The sequence below is a fragment of the Pyrgilauda ruficollis genome, unplaced genomic scaffold (assembly GCF_017590135.1).
Source record: "Pyrgilauda ruficollis isolate IOZ18807 unplaced genomic scaffold, ASM1759013v1 scaffold28, whole genome shotgun sequence".
NCBI lineage: Eukaryota > Metazoa > Chordata > Aves > Passeriformes > Passeridae > Pyrgilauda > Pyrgilauda ruficollis.
Window position 1 is genome coordinate 8617322 of NW_024524155.1, and position 21129 is coordinate 8638450.

At 42.7% G+C, this 21129-nt stretch overlaps 1 protein-coding gene across 1 annotated transcript; it reads left to right on the forward strand.

Moving 5' to 3' along the window:
• Window positions 1–11231, forward strand: CALM1 (calmodulin 1). Its single transcript, XM_041471976.1, has 6 exons — window positions 1–209; window positions 3332–3362; window positions 4330–4473; window positions 6445–6551; window positions 7990–8125; window positions 8349–11231. The coding sequence occupies exons 1-6, from the start codon at window positions 207–209 to the stop codon at window positions 8375–8377; spliced, it is 450 nt and encodes a 149-aa protein (XP_041327910.1). The 5' UTR covers window positions 1–206; the 3' UTR covers window positions 8378–11231.
• Window positions 11232–21129: the final 9898 nt, after the last annotated feature.

The window sequence follows — 21129 nt, forward strand, 5'->3', positions numbered from 1 at the left end:
CCGCCGCAGTCACCTCGCACATACCGCGCCGGGGAGGAGGGAAAAGGGCCCCGCTCCGGCGGAGGGATACAGCCCCACGTATATAGCGGGCGGCGCAGGCTCACAGCCCCAGCACTCTGTGAGCCGCGCCGGGAGGAGGCAGCAGCCGCCGCCGCTCGTGGTCGCGCAGTTCGTGCAGCCGCCGCCGGGCCCGCCGCCGCCGCGCCATGGTAGGGGGCTCGTTCGTTCGTTCGCTCGCTCGCTCGACCGGCCGGGCGCGGCACGGGGTGCCCGGGCTGGCGCGGGGGCTGGCGCGCAGTGCTTTCGCTGCGGAGCAGGGGACGGTCGGGTTGGTGGAGCCCCGGGGAGGAGCGGGGGTGGGGGGAGCCTCGCGGGGGCCCTTCCCGCCCGGGTCTCCGCGGGGTGAGCGGGTTGGCGGCTGCGGACTCTTCCTCTCCCTACCCCCCGCCGCCTTGCGCGGGATCGCTGCGGAGCTACGGCCCTTCCCCTTCCGCCGCTTCCTTCCCCTTTCCCCGGGCCTGCCGTGTGGGCGCCCCGGCCCCGCGCCCTCCCGCCCCGCCTCGCCTCCCCTCCCCTGCGGAAAGGGCCGGGCGCGTCTCCCCGGGGCCACGGCCCCAGCACCGGGCAGGGCGCGCTGCGGGGCGGGGCGCGGGTTTGCGGGCGAGGATCCCGCTCGGCTCCGGCACCAGCTGCACTGCGCAGGGAGCGGGGGGGCGGCCGGGGGAGGGCACCGCGCTGCAGCTACTGCGCCCCCGCCGTCCTCCCCAGTCCCCCCCCAAAAAACGCAGCCGCGCCGGCGAAACCCATCGCTGTCTGCATTACATCATGTCTCCTCCTCTTCCTCCCGGCCCCCGCGCGCCCCCCGGCCGCGGGGAACGGGGCGCTGTGCGAGTTGCTCGGTTGGAAGCGGCCCAGCTCCTGCATAGGGGGCTCGGGGCGGGAGGGGCGCAGCCTCCCCTCTCCCCAGGGGCTGCGGGGGAAAAGCTCCTGCCCCAGCCGCCCGCTGGAGGAAGGGCGATGGGGAGGGAAAGCTGGCCGCGGAGCCCGGGCGCCCTCGCGGTTGAATGATGAGGACGTGGTGTAGCTGCCGGCAGGAGAAGGGAGGGAGGGGAAACGGGGACGCACTGCAGCAGTGGGTGGCTGCTGGCCGGGAAGGACGCCTGTTGCGCCGGCGGGCTGCGAGCCTCCCGCCCCGCCGGAACGCATCGCATCATCTGCCGGGTGCTCGCAAAAGAGAGCAAGAGGAAGGGCTGGTGGTTTTTCGCTTCCTACGAGAGCGGAGAAACAGTTACAGACTGACCTCTAATCGCTTTTTGGCAATGTGGGTGTTCCTCGACTCTCTCTCTGAATCTCCCCTTCCCGTAGGAGATGGCTGACATCACCAGGACAGGATTTGATGACTTGGCTGGGTGGGGTGATGGCTCCAGCCCTGGCTGGATACCTTTGTCCTGTAGCTGTGGGGATAGTTGGTGGCTGTGCCTGTTGCTCGGGAAGGTGAACCTCCTGGCAGTGTAGGGTTGGGTTGTGTCCTCCGGCATCACCGGGTGTGCGAAGATTTTGGGGTTTTGTTTTGTGGGGTTTTTTGGTTTTTTTTTTGGTTTTTTTTTTTTTTTTTTTTTTTTTTTTTTTTTTTTTTTTTTTAAATATTTTTTTAAAGTGTCCTCCGGCATCACCGGGTGTGCGAAGGTTTAGGGGTTTTGTTTTGTGGGGTTTTTTGTTCTTTTTTGTTTTTTTTTTTTGTTTTGTTTTTTTTTTTTTCTTTTTTCATTTGAAATATGATTTTAGAAACGCTCCGATTAATGGGGCAATGAATTGGTGCTGTGGGCTGGAGGTTTTTTGCCAAGGTGTGGCTCTGTTTCCTGTTCTGCAGGGCAGTGAGTCTGTTATGTAAATTCCTTAGATAATCTTTAAGTGAAACCTCGCATTTTCTGGAAAATCACAAAGAGTGCAGGAAGTCCAGCCGGATTTTGAGCACAAGCTTTTTGCAGTTATTACAGAAGACTGTCTTTAGCTGTTAGCATTTCTCCCCTTTTCTCCTGCCTCCAACACACTGCATGCGAGGAATTGTTTAATCATTACATACAGACCCTAAAAGAAACCCCCTACCTAATTACAGATAAGATCTGTGTATTTTCCTTAACATATAGAGAAGATTTTTCAACCTATCCTTTTCCCAGATGCAAGAGCTTAACATTGCATAGCTGATTCATTCTCCATTGTATTTATTGCTCTTTGCTGCAGTTTGATGGTTTTTATACTTAACATTTTAGGACAAGAGGGTTTTGCCTACCTTCTCTGACCTACAAAATTCTCTGTTCTATTTGCAAAAACAGTCCAGTAAAATGTGTTTAAAACAAGTTAGTACCTCGTCTTCTTCAGTATCTGTGATTAGGCATGTAAAATTATATATATATATATATATGAAGAGGAGAAAGTCAACAGTGAATAAAGTGAGTATGAAAAGGATTTAGGACTTTAAAAAAGAACTAGTTAGCTCCTTTGAGTCCAGACTGGAGCTTTTTTGTGATGCTCTATCCATACACAGAGAGAGGCTTCTGGAAGGATGTGGCTGTCACAGTCAAGCTCTAGAAAGCCCTTTAGGTTGCCCACTGAGCTGTGTACCTTTGTATGCAGCAGTGCCTCTTGATGTACAGAAGGTCATAAGTAGGCATTTTAAATCTTGTCACTTAAAATTATATATAAAACAACCTGCATGTCAGGATGAGGCACCTTTAACTGCTTGGCTGAATGGGAAAATAATATGATGTGTGAAAACTAATTTTCTTTGCCAGAGGTGGCAAAAATCTCTGTAACACTGAGATGTAATTCGTGCTGTTGCAGAGCCCCTCCTGTGGGGCTGGCAGAGGGCTGGAGGCTGCTCTGGGGAGGGTGAGGTGGGGAAGGCGGGCAGGGCTGGAGCAGTGGGCGAGGCAACAGCATCAGCCCCCGCGTGTGCGGTACCCCCCACTGCACTGCTGGGAATGGCATGTGCTGTGGAACCCCAAACACATGGCTTTGGGGATTTTGTGCCTCTCTGACCAATTGCAAGGAGCCTGCCCTGTGTCCTTCACTGGACCAAATCTGATTCACCAAGTTGCAGGATGGTGTTTGGTTCTTCACATGCGGTTTCAAACCAAGTTAGCCTGTATGCTTTTGGAAACAGCTGCATGGTGTGGGTGAGTGCAGTCTCCTTGTAGAGGCAGAATTCCAGGGTTTGAAAGTGACTTCATGAAAGTAATGGTAAATCACTTCTGAAATTGAAAGGAAGTGCCTCATGGTTTGACAGAGCTAGCGGTAAACAGTATTCTAAAATGTTCTATTCTCCGTGTAGGCTGATCAGCTGACTGAAGAACAGATTGCTGGTAAGTGTTTTGATGATAATTTTTTTTTTTTTGCTAGCTCTTGTGACTAAAAGAAAATAAATTATCTCAAGCATAGTGGAAAAAAACATCTTTGACAATTTTAAATCTGTACTACCACTTTTGAAAAGCACTCACTTAAAAAAATCCCAAACTAAAAAAAAAACCAGACAAAAATATTCTGGAAGATTACTGGTTCATTGCCTCTTAATTTAGACTTCTTACTCCTTGGACTACAGATAATGATTTTTTTTTTTAGATGTTCAGACTTGAGCCAAGTTCTCCTAGATTTCTTGCATGCAGAAATAATTGCTAGACTCAAATGAACTACTTAGAGTCAGAGGAGACCTAGGTACTCTTTAATAGAGTGAAGATCAACTACAAATGAAATGGCAACAAATAAACCTCAGATTGGTTTATTGCACATTTTTTACAAACCAGTGTCGTTTAAATAAATCTTTTAATAAACTGCCTGTAATTCAGGCTGGTCAGGAGAAGGAGCGTTATTTGACCTTCTGGAGACCAGTCCCCCATTTATGGCTGACACTAATTCTTATTGTCTGCTGACTTGAAAATAAGTGGTAAATGACAATGCTTTTGTTCCTCTAAGTCTGTTAATTGTTAAGGGAACCCAGTGGCTCCTTTCCCTTATTTCAGACAGCTGCTGTTTGTGGAGCAACTGTGCCTCAGGCAACATGCAGATGCATGGAAATGAATTACAGAGTTGTAAATGCAGATAAATAGCCACATGAAATAAGTTTGAATTTACTGTGAAAATTATGTGTTGATATTGTAAGTAATTTTTTATTTGTATTTGAGAGTGTTAATTCTCTCAATACAGGGACAGTTAGATAAAAAGAGAAAATGTTTCTTAGAATTGTGCCAGGCTTTGTCAGTAGAGTGCATTTTTAGTCTGTGGTTTTCTCATGCTGGTGATGTCTCTAAACACTGGGACTGTTTCTGCCTCTAGAATTCAAGGAAGCCTTTTCCCTATTTGACAAAGATGGTGATGGTACTATCACAACAAAAGAACTGGGAACTGTCATGAGGTCACTGGGTCAAAATCCAACAGAAGCAGAATTGCAGGATATGATCAACGAGGTAGATGCTGATGGTAAGTGTTGGGAAGGTGCTGTGATCATCTTTAATGTGTATGACCTCCACACCTGGGCTTCAGCTGCATTGGCAAGACTGACATAGAGCTCTTACAGCAGTTTCAGAATGCTGGATAGACTCTAAATTCAGAAGGATGTCAAAGATGCTAGCAGTGTTCATGAGACTAAAAACAGGCAGGGACAAAGTTATGCCATTTGTCTTTAATATTTTATGGGTCACAGGCTTCCTATTGCTATCTGACTTGCCCTGACCTGCTATTAACCTCTTTCCATCCAGCTTTTCTCTACGTGTTTTGTCAGCCCATAGCTTTACCAATGTCTGTGGTTTTGGCTAAGGCAAAAAATGTGTTAGAAGTGGAATGGTGTTTTCAATGGAAGTTTGGAAGGAGGAGTATGTAGTTTATCTAATGTATTAAATCCCAAATAGATAGAAAGGGGCTATTGGAGGTAAAGGCAGAAAAACCTTCCTATATCAAGGCTAACAATTATTTTAAATGAACTCCAGAGAGCCCATATTGAAACACATGTTGTTTCTGAACTCCACATAGGCTAACAGTTTTAAAAAGGAATAATATTTCCCCTCTCAATGATGTCAAGCCTCTAGTCTTGTATGTTGGTTGTGATAGTGATTTTTCTCTTAACTATTCTGTAAAAGAAGAGTGAAAGCATATTGGCAAGAGTATAAATTACTGGGTTATCAGGCCTTATTAAGTAAACTACTTCCTTAAAAAAAGTGTAAGTTAGCTAGGTTTTTGCAGAGACTGAAAAGCTTCAGTGTCTGCAGTGGTATGTAGAATTTGTGTATAGTAGACTCTTTAGGCTGCAGACCAAATGCTGCTCTGGTGGATTTAAAACAGGAGACTGAGGGCTTCATACAAGTATGCCTGCCCAACTGTTTAAATTTCGGTTTCAGCAGAATGCTTTCCTATTCTTCTGCATGTTCATTGAGGTTGTTTTCAACACTGAGTGTGAGGCCTGTGTTCATATTTTACTGGTACGTAAAGCTGGCCATGATGACAGATAGCTGTGTATGTCTCAGGCTGGAATCCCTAGGATGCAAGGATTTTCTTAAACTTCATTTGTTGCGCACTGAATTTGTATGCTTCTTTAACTCAATGGGTAGATCTTAGTTGAACAGTGAACTGTTTAATGTGGTTTTGTGAACTACTTAATGTGCCTTTTTGGCATCTAGAGCTGAATCCTGACTATACAAGTCAGGTTTCTTCACCATACCACTTTTTCCCTAGCTTTAAGCAGCCTGAAATTTAAATCTTTGCTTTGAATGAAGAGCTTAATCTCAGGGGTGAGGCCTGGATGTCAGTAGGGATTATCAGTTTTGCAGTAAAATAACTGTAAGAACACCTACAGCTAGCTTATCAGTAATAACAAATAATGACACCTTTTCTTGTGTCACTGGAATTTGCAGGTCCTTGTTGCGTGTTAGAGTGGTTTGTTGCTTTTGTTGTGTGCAACTTTGGTTTATAAGGCAGTTGATTTTTAGAGAGAAAAAAGTATTTACAGTTTAGTTATGAGTGATGTTCCCAAATATTAGATAACCTTGGATTGTAATGGCAGCTTAATATGTGTTCTTCCTGGAAGACACAACAACTGAGAGATTTAAAAAAAAAAAAAGGTTGATTTTGTGGGAGTTATTTGAAATAAAAATAAGTCTCGTTATTGGCTATCCTTGATGCATCAAACTGGCATTTTACTTGTGGCTTTGGTGGCAAATGGTGTGGCTTGTCCTTGAAAGAAGGCAGCAGTTGATTCTGTGCTGGAACAGAGTGGCTGCTGCGGCTGCTGCATGTTACAATAGCAAAAAAGGCAGTGGTAGCAATTTAGAGAGGAACCAGTTCATCTATAAGGACAGTTAACAGAGCATCTGGCAGTCTTGTCCCTGGCGGAGTCAAATTGTTTGTTACTGAAGAAGAGCTTGGAAGTTTAATTTTTGGAAGTTTCTTTTTATTAAGGCAATGGCACTATCGACTTCCCGGAATTTTTAACCATGATGGCCAGAAAAATGAAGGACACAGACAGCGAGGAAGAAATCCGTGAGGCATTCCGAGTCTTTGACAAGGTATTACTAAAAGTACAAGTACTCCTCTAAAGCAATAATGATGCCTATATTTTCCTTAGTGTTTTCTCTCTCCTTGTCTAGAAGGAGGAAGAATCCTCCAGTAGAAACAGATGAATTGCAAACATAACAGAGATTGTTCTGAATATAGAACCAGGACTGTTGCATCCTGGTTCTACTTGATTTATACAGCAAGGTCTAAGCTTTAGGCTCATCCATGAGGAAAACTTTCTGACCTTTCCTTAGAAACAGAGATTAGCAGACCTTAATGCTTGGCGGCAGCGGGAGGGGGGTGTGGGATTTTTTTGAGACATATGGATAGAGAAGGGGGATTTTTCTCTACCTTTTGACTTCGGGGGGAATGGGGAAACATTTGCATGGATGCACATGGTTTTATACTACCCTGTGGAAGCTTTGAAGTCACGATGACGTCATCAGTATTTGGAGCGACACAAAGTACTGCATGTTCTCTTTTCAAAATGTGAAGTTTGAGGTTGCTTTCATGGGCTCAGCTCCCTTGACCTTGTTTGAGAATACCTGGGCATATGTCAGTTTTCTGGAACAGGGGTTCCCCTCTTTGAGTTGTTTGAACATGACAGATGTTATACAGGAATTGTGTGGAGCAGTGGCTGGTGCAGCTGTAAAGCTAATGCACGTGCATGTGCATTAAGAAGACTGACACTTTTTTCTATAAAAAGTAGTAGTAGTCTGGAGTACTTAGCTGAAAATGTGGGGGTATTTCTGCAGACAAGATTAGTGTTTAAAGCCACTGAGGTAGGTTATCTATTGGTGATGGCCATATCCTGCTCTAAGATAGTGTGTTCTTCCAGGGTATGGAGTTTCTGAAGTGGCTCAGAGCTGTAGGTTTAGATGTTGCAAATGGGGACACTGGTTTAGAAGTCTCTTTCTCTTTTTTTAATTTTGTCATAAAACTTCTCAAAGCTCCTTATGAGTAGAATTTAAATGCTTTCTTTGATTTGTTCTTTATCATCTTATATGAGAAGCCTAACATAGTCAGCTGCTGTCTGATTATAGAGGTAGTGTTAATACAGAAGAGAAAGTTAACTTCATTCTTGCTGGTGGGGAAGTGGGTCTCTTTTTGGCCTTGCTTAGGCAGCAGAGACTAAACAAAAACTTTTTTGGTTTTGTTTCTGTGTTTATTTTTGAAAGTTCTTTAAAAACATTAAAAATACCTTATCACAACTACAAGTCAGGCATGCAGTTGTTATTACAGCACAATAATTGTATGGAAGGATATGGTGTCATGCATGCCTCAGAAGGCAGTGGGACTGATACATACTGCAGTTTGTACAGTGTGCCAGGTCTGTACATCTGTACATAAGGCTGCTTCAGAAGCAGTTACTGGAAACCTAGGTGTAGTTTCCACGTTAGTCAATGTCAGGATTGTTGTTCATGGTCTTGTGCAACTCTTTTCTCATAGGATGGCAACGGCTATATCAGTGCAGCAGAACTACGCCATGTTATGACAAACTTAGGAGAAAAGCTAACAGATGAAGAAGTAGATGAAATGATCAGAGAAGCAGACATTGATGGGGATGGGCAAGTCAACTATGAAGGTAAAAAAATGTTTGTCTTGACTCAAAACCATTATTCAGACTGAGGAAAGCCTGTTGCATAAGGCATTAATTTAATACTTGAGACACTAGTTATTTGCTTGTCCACTTCTGTGGACAAAACCTTAGCTGCAATGAAAGGTGCTTTTTTTTATGCCAACTGTATTTTAGACACTTTTGAAGTACGCTGGAGACAGTAAATCACAGTGACTTTTTATCTTTTCAGAATTCGTACAGATGATGACTGCAAAGTGAAGAGACCTCCTTTACACCTTTTTTCCTCTAGAAGAATCAAATTGAATCTTTTACTTACCTCTTGCAAAAAAAATGTTCATTTATTCATTCTGTTTCTGTATAGCAAAACTGAATGTCAAATTACCTTCTGTCCACAAACTGCATGTAATGGTTGGTGGTCCTGTCCCTAAAAGATAAAGTTAAACATCAGTTTTACAATATAAATAATTGTACTACCTTGAAAATAAAAAAAAAAAAGGAAGCACTTAGTGAACTCAAAAGTTCCATTTGCTAATGACTATTACACTGTTTGGGCTGGCCAGTTTTTCATGCATGCAGCTTGACAATTGAGCACAGTCAGACATGTGTATTAAAAGGAAAAAAAAAATCTAAAGGATCCACTATCTTGTTCAATAGTGGATTCTAGTTCAATTTGTAGTATAAATTGTCATAGCTGGTTTACTTTAAAATTGGTTTATACCTCAGGATGGTATGCAGCAAAATGGTTGAAGGATGCAAAACTTAAAGAAAATGCCCTAAAGGTCGAATGGTTCTCCTGTACGTAGCAGTGTGCTCCAAAAATAGGATGATCTTAACTATGGATGGCATGTCTGTGTAAAAATACTGGTTTAACATTGTCTGCATTGCACTATAGTGAAACGGGTGTCAGGCTGTTACCGTTCACAAAATTTTTAAAAGAAACCTTCACCAAGGGAGCATCTTTGGACTCTCATATTTTTAAAACCTTCTGTACCATGACTTGGAGCTGGCGGAGTAGCCTGTGGACTTCAGCACAACTATCAACATTGCTGTTCAAGATATTACAGTTTATGTCCATTCCAAGTTGTAAATGCTAGTCTTTTTTTTCCAATAAAAGACCATTAACTTAAAGGTGGTGTTAAATGCTTTGTAAAGTTAAAATATATATATATAATTGAGATAATAAACCAAAAAAGCAGTAGGAAGGAAGTGTTTCTATGAATGACTTGCTGCTAAATTATAATGCACATGTATGCAATAAGTTATCCCCTATCTTTTCAAGATGGCAAGAACTGACCTCCTGTAACCCAAGACCTTTGCTATAAATAAATGAACTTGTGCTTGCCTTTCATATTACGACAATGTTAATTTAGTTGGTCTCAAAGTCGTGTAATGCTGACTCGTCAACTATCAGCACAGAAGTAACACCTCATTTCACTACAGTGGAGAGCTCTGAGCATGCATGTCAATACTGGGGAAATGTGTATAGGTTGCTTATGTTTTTTTTGACAGGTTATGAAAACTAGTGGGAGAATTTAAACAGCATGGACTTCATAGATATCCGTGATTCTCAAACATGCCAAAAAAGCATTTATCTGCCCGCAGAAAGAAATCAAAAGGACATTTTACAATATATATTTAAAAAACCAAATTAAGCCTTTTTGGAAACTGGGGCTATTATGTCTTGACTTTTCAAACACTTGCATGAATTTTGTGGGGTGGAGAAGAGGACTAGGGTTAATTTAAAAACGATCTTGTTACTTCTGCTTTGCATGCACTAGCAGTGCTTAGTCATTCCAGTTCTCTGAATAAGTGTTCTCTGATCCTTCAGCTTCCCCATGAATGAGTGGCAAAGCAGCCGTGTGCAGTCTTCTTTGTCTGAAAGAAGAATGCTTTTCTTTCTTTTTTCTTATTTTTTTTAAGCAGAGCCTCCATGTGGAAGGCTTTTTATGCTTGGGAGGGAGGGACTACAGCATAATTACTGACTGTAAGTTTTTGTTTCCAAATGTAATGGATTGAAAACCATCATTGTTTTGATTGCATTTGGGTTTGGAGAATATTGATACCATCTCTAGGAAGAGATACAAGTCTCCATTCATCCTGTCTAACTGAGGTGCGTGTGTTAAGAAACTTGGTTTGCTCAGTTGGGGGGTCAAGAGACACCTCCAGAAGGCAATTGAGACTGCCTGCCTTCAGTAATTTTAATTTTTTTGCCCTGGGGGGTGGGGGGAGTTCTGGGTGACAAGGGACCCAGACACCTTAACCAAGTGCCTAAAAGTTAGATGGGCTGAATGTAGGCAATTGCTTAGGTATCTGTTTGTTGCAAAGGCTTAATACTGTGGCTGTGAATGCTGTCCAAGCAAACCGGCCTCAATGATGGGAATGTCTGACTACCATTTGAAAGTAGAGTCTTGCATAGCAGCTGCAAACTACTGCTTTAGTAGTGCTTGAGAATAGCTGCACTGATTCTGTAGACCAGCTTTTAAAAGAACGTGCTCAAGAGCAGGCAAGGTAGGAACGATGGTTGCAGCTCTGAACTAATTACTTCTGCCTGGGTGTGCAGAGAACTTGTCTAGTAGGTAAATGCTTCTTACCATCTTATCTGTCATTCACTCATGGTTGGTAGGGTAGTTCACTTAAGAACAGCTGCTTTTAGCTTACTCAGTGTGCTCTGTGCTTGCTAGCAAGAGACCTCATCCTGCAAGAGGTTCTTGGCTTGATTAGAAATTGTCTGGCAGTGTGCAGTGTTGGTATGCCCTGTAACTGAATCTGCCTGGAGGTATCTAATTATTAACTGACTTCAGTACCACATCAACCTCGAGTAAATGTATCCTCTGTACAGGACTTAAGCTCTGTTCCCTTCTGCATAGTGAATAACTAGAAAAATGAAATGGTGTCATCAAGGTCTTTTTTAATTTTTTTAACTTTTTTTTTCCTGTGAGTGTGTGTGTGTGGCTTTGGCTTTTTCCAAATGTGAAAGTGTGGGCTGGATACACTTGGTGCATGGCTTAGAAACATGGGACTGGAAAGAACTTCCTGGGTCATCAGATCCAGTCCCCTGCTATTGCAGGCAACCGTGTCATATAATCCTTTTAATAAACTGATCAAGCTTAAACACCTGCTTGTAAGTGGCTTGTTTTCATGGAAGTTCTGTAACTCATGTTGCTCTCAACTGATGCAAATAATATATGAAATATGAAGTTAATCAAAAGGTCCTCCAGCTTAGCTTTAGGTTTATCATTACATTTATTTAACGGACTTTCTTGAACCTGTTATTATTTGCACAACACTCAGGAAAGTGTTGAGTCTTTACCCCTCTTGCTATGAATAAGAGTTGGTGTGCTTGCTTATTTTTTTTAATGGAAAAGATGGATGTCTGGCTTGTTGAAACCTGTTAGATATGTTAATTGTCAAGGCAAGAAACAATTGAGTTACTTGTATTTGATACATAAATTTAAGGCTAGAGTATACATAACCATTTTTAAAACACATCAACTTGCAGTGTAGTTTTATATTTAATACTGAAATTGTACTGCTAAAGTTTAAACTGCTGTTAATCATATTCCTCTTCTGATCATAATGAAAAATAAAGGGTAAGAAAATGCTTAACATAGATTATTCATTATCATGCTTATTTTATTAAAAATTCAGGCATCGAAAGATCTCCAGGTATGGGGCGTTTGTTCTGTTTGCTGGGTGGGCTGGAGTGCGGGGTGGGGAGGGTTAATGATGCAGGAAATTCTTAACCCCCAACCATTTGTCTCACTTGCACAGCTTCAGAAGCACAGACTGAGATTCTGAGAAACTGTTTAAGGACCCTGTGCTTTACTGCTGCCTTGGAAGCAGCGTGGCTGTGGGGCTGGTGTGTGGGCAGGGGACAGTGCTGTGGCTGCCAGCCCTGCGCCTGCCCAGGGCAGCACAGGGTGGCCCGAGGCTGTCCTGGGCCCTGCACTGCAGCACGTGTGTGATGGGAATGCAGATTCTTGTTCCCAGATGACAGCATCCTAGACTAAAACCACAGTCTTGGGGTTTAGAAATAGTAGAGTTAATACAGCTTGCTTATCCCCTGCCATGGAACTAACTGGAACACTTGTTTTGCTGCAATCCAGTTAGGGTTTGGGTTCTTTTTATTTCATAGTGTTGTTTTGGTTTGGGTTTTTTTTTTGTTTGGTTAGTTTGTTTGTTCATGGGGGGGTATGGTTGGTTGGTTTGGGTTATGGTGTTTTATTGTTGTTTAGGGGGTTTTTTTCAATCTGCTAAGTGAAATCTGACACAGAACTGTGGTAGAACCACAGCATGTTCTGATACACAGACATAAAACTATCAAGTGAACATAGGCAATGAAGGCTGCTTCTCCTTACTGACATTTAGGAAACCAAATAATTTATTTTCAAGTAGAGTGGGTGGATCTTTAAAATCAGCAAGAGAAACATATCAAGTTGTGTGGGGATTTTTTTCCTAGCAGCATTGCAATTCCAAAATATTAATGATGTTGGGTTTTTTTAAAAATCCAAATACAAGATTGTGAAGTAATGAATTACATGATGAATTGTGTAAAGAACTGTGATTCCAAAGATTCTAGATGTTGTTGAATATAGAAACTTTACATGAAAGTTCAAGTACTTAGTGGATTTTATGTTTTCTAAGAACCCCTATCAGTGAGTATCTTAGGGTAGGAGCCAGAGGATATTTGACAGAGTTGATAATTTCTTTAATAGTAATAAATTGGGTTTTGAACTGAAGTGAACAAATATTCCAATAAATGGCAGACCTGCTGATTAGGTAGACACCAAGAAAACCTCTTACAGTCTCATAGATGATTAGGTAGAGTTGTTATCTAGCAGTAAATGAGTGTGTTGCTCTCTATCCAACTGATGACTGTAACCAGGAGCAGAGCACACTCCAAAGCATAGCACAACCATTTTGACCCTTCAACAATTAAACTCCAGGGGAAAAACTTGCAAACATTTAATACAAAAAAATTATATCACAGGGTTAAATTTCTCCCACATCTCCATGGAGACCAGCACCCTGGAACAATGCTACAGAAAGCTGAGAAGCAAATGTCCCAGCATTGCCACCAGCGACCCTCAAAAAGAGGTTGCAAGTTGTCCTTTCCAGCATCCCTGTAGGTGAGGGACAAAGCCAGATCTGCCTGGCAGTGGGAACCACAGCCTCGTTTGTGGTGTTGTCTTGTTTTGATCTTTCAGAGAAGTTTCATTGACTGGGAAATCTTGCACAGATCTCTGAAGAGCTTCTTTCATTTCAGTTGCCTTAGAAGTCAGTATCCACAGAAATACTGAAAGAATTATTCATAGTGCAGCGTTTTCCTGACAAAAACAACTCTTAAAATAGTGGTTGAAGTACAATACGAAAACTGTTCTAATAATCTAAAAATGAACCAAAATTATTTCTGAATATTATTAATTTCCAGATCTCTCAGTATGACATATTTCAAAAACAGATTCTTCAACAAATGTCATGCTTGCTCTAAAATTTGCAGCATTTAAAATGAACACAATATTTGAATAGGAACCAACTGGATCAACTGAGAAATCCATAAAAAGGCATTAAAAAGCATTCCCCATTTTACTAGTTTGCAGTGGCATTGCCAATAATAATGCTGTCAGTGTAGCAAGTGTTCTGAAAAAGGGTATAGTGAAAGAAATGGATGGAGGGAGAGTAAAAAGAATACCTGTCCATGGGACTGCTTTGTAGTCTTGTCCTGCCGAGTATTTGTTGTCCATAAGGCTATAAATATTTAATTGTGGGTTCCCTGGTTTTTTTAGCAGTGGTACTGTTATTCAGTTTGTCCAGTTTTCCTGGCTCCCCATAGCTCTACCCTGCTCCACTCTAACTTCATATTTACCTGAAAATATAAAACCTGGAAAAGCTGTCAGCCTGCTGCTGTTCAGAACTTGCCAAATGTGCTCTGCTTGTTCTCAGCTTTAAAAAAAAAAAAAAAAAAAAAATATATATATATATTTAGAAGAATAATTTCCACCAGACATTCTGTTAGCAGACAAAATATGACCATGATTTCATAAAGGTTTTACTGACTATCTTGTGAAGTGAAATTTTAGCCCAGAGTAGCTGTCTAGGAATCTCTGTGCAACATCAACAAAATTAGTTTCTCAAGGGTTTTGACATAAAATTTGATAGATATTTCCTAATAACTAATTTGTTTATTTAGATATTAATAAATAAAAAATCCTACACAAATATACCAGATGCCCTGTCAATCAGTGTGTATGATGCTGTCCACCTTATAGAGCTGAATTAAAGAAAAGTAGATTCAATTAGTAAATTAAGTCAGTAAGTAAAACAGATTTTTAGTATCAAAGAAGATATTTTGCACTATTGTACAGTTATGAAAGCATAGCTAAAGTATGAAAATAGCCTTGCTGATTTATTTTTCATCAAATTAATTTGTAGAGGAAGAGAATTTCTTAAGTAGCTCAGGTTATTATTCTTTTCTGTATTAAACACTTGCACATGTGGAAAATACTATCGAAGAAAAATGGTCTTAGAGCACAAAATTAAGTACTCAATTTTTTAAAAAAACCCAAACAATTAAGTTATCCATGAAACTCAAGACTGGCCTATTGCAAATGTGATTGCAAAACATTATGACACTGTCTTATCTCATTCTATACTGCCCTCAGCATCTTTTCATCAGTGTATTAAGCATTGCATTGCAACTTTGCTTTTGAATGCATCACTCTATCCATACCCTAGTCACTACCCACTATGCAGCTCTTGCTCCAACGTCAGAATTACTATTTTCCTATGGCTCTTAGGTGTCAGAGTTCTTCAGAAGTGCTGCGTTCTTTTAAGGACACACAGTGAATTGAGGACATGCTTTATCCTCCCAAACAAAAGGAGCCGAGGTGTGTTGAAGTCCAAAGCAGTATTTCTGAGAGTTCAATCTGAGACATTTTCATTTGTCAGAATCATAATCATGCCTTATGTGTGGTACAAAGACACCTTGTCAGTAAGAGCATCTTTCAAGTCTGAAAATCATTCTGAGCCTCTGGGTCAGGCCATTGTTGTCCAACATTCTTGGAAGAAGCGACCGCCTGTAGACAGCAGAGTCTGAGTGGTCGATCCCACCCCACACAGGGCTCCATGCAGAGGCCAAGAGCACTTGTTTTCCAGGGCAGCTGTGGCTTGCATTGCCCAGCAGGTCAGCTGCCTTCTTTCAGCCCCCATCTCACTTGCTATGCGTTGCCTTGTTCATGCAAAAGAAGAAAAGATATCAACTGTGCAGCATTTCTTTCATTGCACCACACCAATTCGTGCCCAGAGCCGCAGGGAAGAGAACAAACTGAAGAAAACAGGGTAATTTCATGCTAGGACCACAAAATAGGGGGGAGCTGATGGTTTGTGAGAGCACAATAGGGGAATAAAAGTGGCAAACCCCCACAATTGCAGCACTTCGAGCTTTACAGCATAACCTTGTACCTTTGTTGCTGTTTCAATCCTGTAATTTAATACCACAAAAGGGAAAGCAGAACTACACCCCCAGCACAGGAAACTCGGTTGTGTGGCATCGTGGTGACACCCCAGTGAGTCATCATCCGAGCTGCTGCCATGGGGTTCCACACTGACCTCTGTGACCTCCTGAGCTAGCAGAGGAACACAAGCAAAGCTCTTCCGCTTCCTCAGCCAGCCCAACATGGGCAGGGAGCACTTTGCCCACAGATTTGCAGAGGAAAGGTGGGTTCAGGACTGTGGGAGCAGCTCAGGGCTCTGCAGGAAGCTGTGCTTTCATGGTCCTAAGCTTCTCCATCCATCCCCTGTAACCATGACCCCATACCTCCTGTCCTGCCTGCTTCCTTCCTCTCCATTTTATTCTCTACCCATGTCAGGCCCAGCTTGTACCTCTCAGATTTTTTTTTCTAGGTTTCCTTGTCCCACAGTCCTTGCTCCTTATTAATTTTTGCACTCATGGGCTAACCCCAATTGGGAGCTCAACCCCACCAGCCACTGGCTTGCTCCCCTCCCCAGTGGGATGGGGGAGAGAATCAGAAGAATAAAAGTGAGAAAATTCATGGGTTGAGATTTAGAGAATTTGATCAGGAAAGATCATGCATGTGCATAAATAAAACAAAATAAAGCAAAATAAGGAATTAATTCACTACTCCCCATGGCAGGTGTTCAGCCATCCCTAGGAAAGCAGGGTTCCATACCATGTAATGAATATTTGAGAAAACAAACACAATAACTGCAACAACATCCCCCCTTCCTTCTTCTTCCCCCAGACTTTATTGCTGAGCATGATACCTTATGGTATGGAATATCATGGAATGGTTTGGGTTGGAAGAAACGTAAAAGATAATCTAGTTCCAACCCCTCTTCCACTAGACTGGGTTGCTCAATGCCCCATCCAGCCTGGCCTTGAACCCTGCCAGGGATGGGGCATCCACAGCTCCTCTGGGCAGTTCCCTTGGGACAGTTGAAGTTGGCTCACCTGGCTGCGTTCCCTCTGTCTCTGTGCATCCTTGGCTTGCTTGCTGGTGGGGTGGGGTGAGAGCTCAAAAAAGTCTTGATGTTATGCAAGCATTGCTCAGTGACAGCTAAAACATCCCTTTGTTACCAACATTTTTTGTGTCACAAATCCAAAACTGAGCACCATACAAACAACTGTGAAGAAAATGAACTCTACCCCAGCCCAAACCAGTACCCATCTATTTCTCTCATTAATGAGGGCTGCCAATGATATATCTTCTTCCAGAACTCCATTCCCATAACTTTTGGTCCTAATTAATTGATTTCTCACCAAACAACTTTATTCTCTCTGTTGCCTAAGACAGGGTGATCACTCAGGTCAGGGCACAGACGAAAGTTTTCCTGTGCTCTGCTCATGCCCCAGGTTGCAGGCTGGATCTGAGCCTTGCCTGACTTGCTTGACTCGCAGCAGCAGAGAGCTGTGGTTGCAAAAAAGAAAAGAAGATACAGCACAGGCTGCCCCAAGCTTCAAACTGGAGATACTTAGTCTAGGGTGAGGCAGCTGTTGGAAGTCCACCTTGGTCATCAGTGCTGCCTGTGAGAGTTCACTGCTCTGCCTCACCTCTTTCCTGAAACACTGCTTTTGTCTCAGAAGAGTTACTGCTTTTGTAAACATGGAGTGCACCACTCATATCTTCTGCACTACTCTCATACCTTCTTGCACTCATGAAGAGCTTTGCTGTCCATTTTTGAGCAGAATCATACTAGATGTAAGCTTAAGCAGTCACTTCATCCACCACTGATACTCAGCCATCTGGAATCTAAAACGTGGCAGATTTATAAGAGACAGTCCTTGCACATGGTTTGTTCCCAGCAGACATCAATGCATTACCTTTTGAACTTGGGGCTATAATGTGGTGCAGAATAAGACTGGGACAGGAAGGAATGTTATACCAGGGACCGACACAGAGATTCCTTCCAGCCCTCTTCTCCTACTAACTCTCCTCTCTCTTTGTCTTCCCTTCTTCCCTAATCTCCATCTCTTATGTGTCATGATAACTTTACCTATTCCACAAATCCCACTCATTGAACCTAACTCTGTTAATAGTCAGCTTTAGATTAGGACATCAGTTACTATTTGCTAAACTACTGCAGGAGTACCCACACAGAAAAAGTACAAGCAAGAAGCTCTCAATTGCAGAAGTCCACCCACACAAAAAGTCACATAAAGTTTGATTGCACTGATATTAAGTTATTGTGGTAGTTTGAAGTTTTATGAAGCCATATTTATAATAATGTCATTTTAGTGCTCTGTACTTAAACACATTAGACCTGATTCCATACAGTAGGTAGTTGGTATTTGGGGGAAAATAACCTTCCTCCTCTAATGTGGCAAAAAGCTTTTTCCTAGCAAAGCTGTTGCCACTAGTGAGTATGTATAAATGAAAAGGCAGTATCTAATAAAATATATATAGCTATAGTACCTTTTTCAGACTTTTGCAGTACATTGCTTACTATGAAATAATGGAATGTAATTTAGTGTTTCTCTTTTTAATAGGATAGGGAAGAATTCAGATTCTTGTTTACAATTAATGTCCATCACATACAAGCTACTTCACACGGCCAGTCAAATGATGTTATTAGTTCAAGGATGAAACATGAAGCTATCTGTTTGCAGATTGTTAATTACTAGAACAATACTGAACCTCACATACAGCTTTAGCTCCTAAGGTATTACCTAGAGGTCATATACTCTACTTGTATGGCAATGTAGGTATTTTTAATGATTTACAACATGCCAGGTATTGTCTTGACCAAATTCAAGATTAGTTTAATATGAACAGTTAATACAATAACAACTGGAACCAGCATTAGGGCACACAGCTGAATTGGTGAGAAAATAGAACAATTTTTTTAGGGCTATTGCTGGCTGCACACTGTTGACTGCTAGTTTGGGAATTAATTTCATCTCTTCAGTTTTACTCTATGAGATTGGCAAAGTCCTCTTACCTGCAGATTTTCTAATGAATTTGGTATACTTCTTGCTGAGTGAATAGGTTGCTGTTAAATATTTCAGTCTGGGATTTGACCCATTTTGTGAATTTAACACCTTCCAGCAAATTTTATCTCAATTTTATGTTGCCAAATAAGAAAACTTCCTCACTCTTTTCAGCACAAACCAGTGAAAGCACCACTCTGTGATCACTTTGTTCTGTTCCTGCACTGACAGCTCAGTGCCTATGAGCTCTGGCAATTAGGCATGATTAGCTGAACAAGGCAGATTCATCATTAGCCCAGAATTTCTTTGATTCTGGCGATCTAGGTCAGACAAAGTTTTACAAAATGAAGCATTGTGGTTTAACTTAATTTTTTATTATACCCTCTGTAAAAAGAGAAGAAAGGTTTAAAAGGGAAAAGGTGTTACTGAAATAAACAAAGGTGGAAAAGCCTGACTGATGGACTTGGAGAGGAGTAAAAGATGAGTGTGTTTGGCAAAGCACTCGCACAGAAGAGCTCTGCTAAGGATGATGAGAGATTTCTGTAGAGCCAGCTCTGGGAGAATCCCTGCAGAGAATAGAGGCAAGTGGGGGCAGAAGTGTGTGAGGGAAGATCTAAAATAGATAAAAAATGTGAAACATGCAAATGGCCTTGGGAATGCAACCTACTACAAATGATAGCAGCCCTACTGCAGAGGCAAAGCTGCCACAGCCTGTGTTAAGCTGAGCAAGGGTTTAGGGAACAGTGACTTGGGAGGAGTGGGATGCAATCCTTTGTGTTTCCAGTTCCAGCCATGACTAGGGATGGCTTGGCTTTCTGCCTAGTCTTCAAAGCTGACTCTCTCTCCTGTGCTGCAATCCATGTTTCCAAGCTGGGTACTACTTTTTTAGGGTGTTTGCTCTATATCCAGTTATTGCCTACATGCAGTTCTCCTCAATTTTTAAAATATTAGCAGACCAGAGTTTAGGACTTGTCTACAAGGGACTAGGTTTGAACATGAGCTAGTTGATTGAAAACTGTCAGATGACAGCTTAAAACATTTATGGAACATTTATGAGTGGTTTAAAAGACAGAACTATATTTTTCAGTTCCTTTTTTAACCTCTAGCCCTATTTTTCTATTTCATCCCACCAGTTTTAAAACTAATGAAACAGAGACTACAAAGAAGGTATAGCAGGTCCCAAATTAACACTTAGTGGCAAAATCAAATGCAAGCACTTTCCTTATTTTGAATAGTTTAGGGAAAAGTCCAGAGAAAGGAATATGGTGCAGAAACATCCAGCCCAAGTTCATTGGTTCAGATGCAACTTGCAAGTTAAGTTACTGCCAGGAAATATCTGCTCTCAGTCTGCAGAGACCTCCTTGTAATGTTTCCTTACCTGTGGTTGCCTATTTCCCTTTCCCAGGTGTTGCTGTGGCAGGGGACCTACTGCCTCCCAGTCTGGTGATACTCCAGCTGCTAAAGAGATGTCCTTGTTTTCAGCAGGCTGGGGACACACAGCAGTGACTTTAAATGATGTGGCTCTGCAGGCCACCCTGCAGACAGAGCCCAAGGCTCCGTGTGTTGCAGTGGTGACCAGGGGCAGCTCGAGCAGCAAGGTTTGGCCAAGTGTCCTGATTGTCACCCTTAGTGGAGGGGCAGGGACTCACTGCTGTGGTGACACACACGCTGGCCTGCTGGAGACGGGCTCAGGCACCTGCTAGGCACCAGTCACTTCCTGGGCAGGCTCTGCAGCCGGAGCCAAGCACAGGCAGCTGATGAGCCCAGCCTAAACCAGCCGCGAGAGCCCCACACAATGCTCCGGCTGCTGGGAATTACTTAAAGTCCCTTCTGGCTGCTCCACAGGACTGGGCTGGAAAAAGGGATTTATTGTTATTGTTGATATCATTATTTGAACAAACAGGCCGGTGTGAGGTCCCCGCTCGCTGCTTTTATTGTCCTTCACAAGGAAGTCAGCCATGGAGCCGGTTCCTTCCTGCCCAGCCAAGGCTCCCCTGTGCCCACAGGAGCGGAGCAGGCACTAGGCCGGATCCCGCGGCCCTCGGATTGCTGCCCCAGCCTGCGGCTCACCGGCCCGTGCCCCCAGCTGCCTGGCCCAGGGAAATGGGACAGGACATTTGCATGTTGGCAGCTGGGGAGGACTGGGGGAAACTGGTCCCTGCCCAGCAGCTCCCAGTGCTGCCACCTGCGATATAATCACGGAGAAGGAAACCCTTACCGGCTGGATGCTGGCTGGACGCAGCTTTGTGAATGAAACATTGGCAGCTGAACCATCAGAAAAAACTGGCAAATTCAGGTTTAAACTTTATTAGTGGCCTCTCTCTTATTAATCAAATTAAACACCCCTATCTCCCTCTGATCCTCAAATAGAGTATATTTGATATTCCTGTGCAGAGGGAAATTTTATACCTTTAAACCTCCCCATCTCCCAGCTGTTTATATTGTGTCAGTCACACGGTTCACTGTTTTTTCCTTCTGGGTCAATATGAACATCTTAGTACTTTTGTGATTGGTGTCTATAAAAATTATCAGGAAAACAAATGCCAGAAAAGAATTGTCATTT

Coding starts and splice junctions, on each gene's coding strand:
- CALM1 (XM_041471976.1), top strand. Junction 3,363..4,329: donor GACTGAAGAACAGATTGCTG/GTAAGTGTTTTG, acceptor TTCTGCCTCTAG/AATTCAAGGAAGCCTTTTCC. Junction 8,126..8,348: donor TGGGCAAGTCAACTATGAAG/GTAAAAAAATGT, acceptor TTATCTTTTCAG/AATTCGTACAGATGATGACT.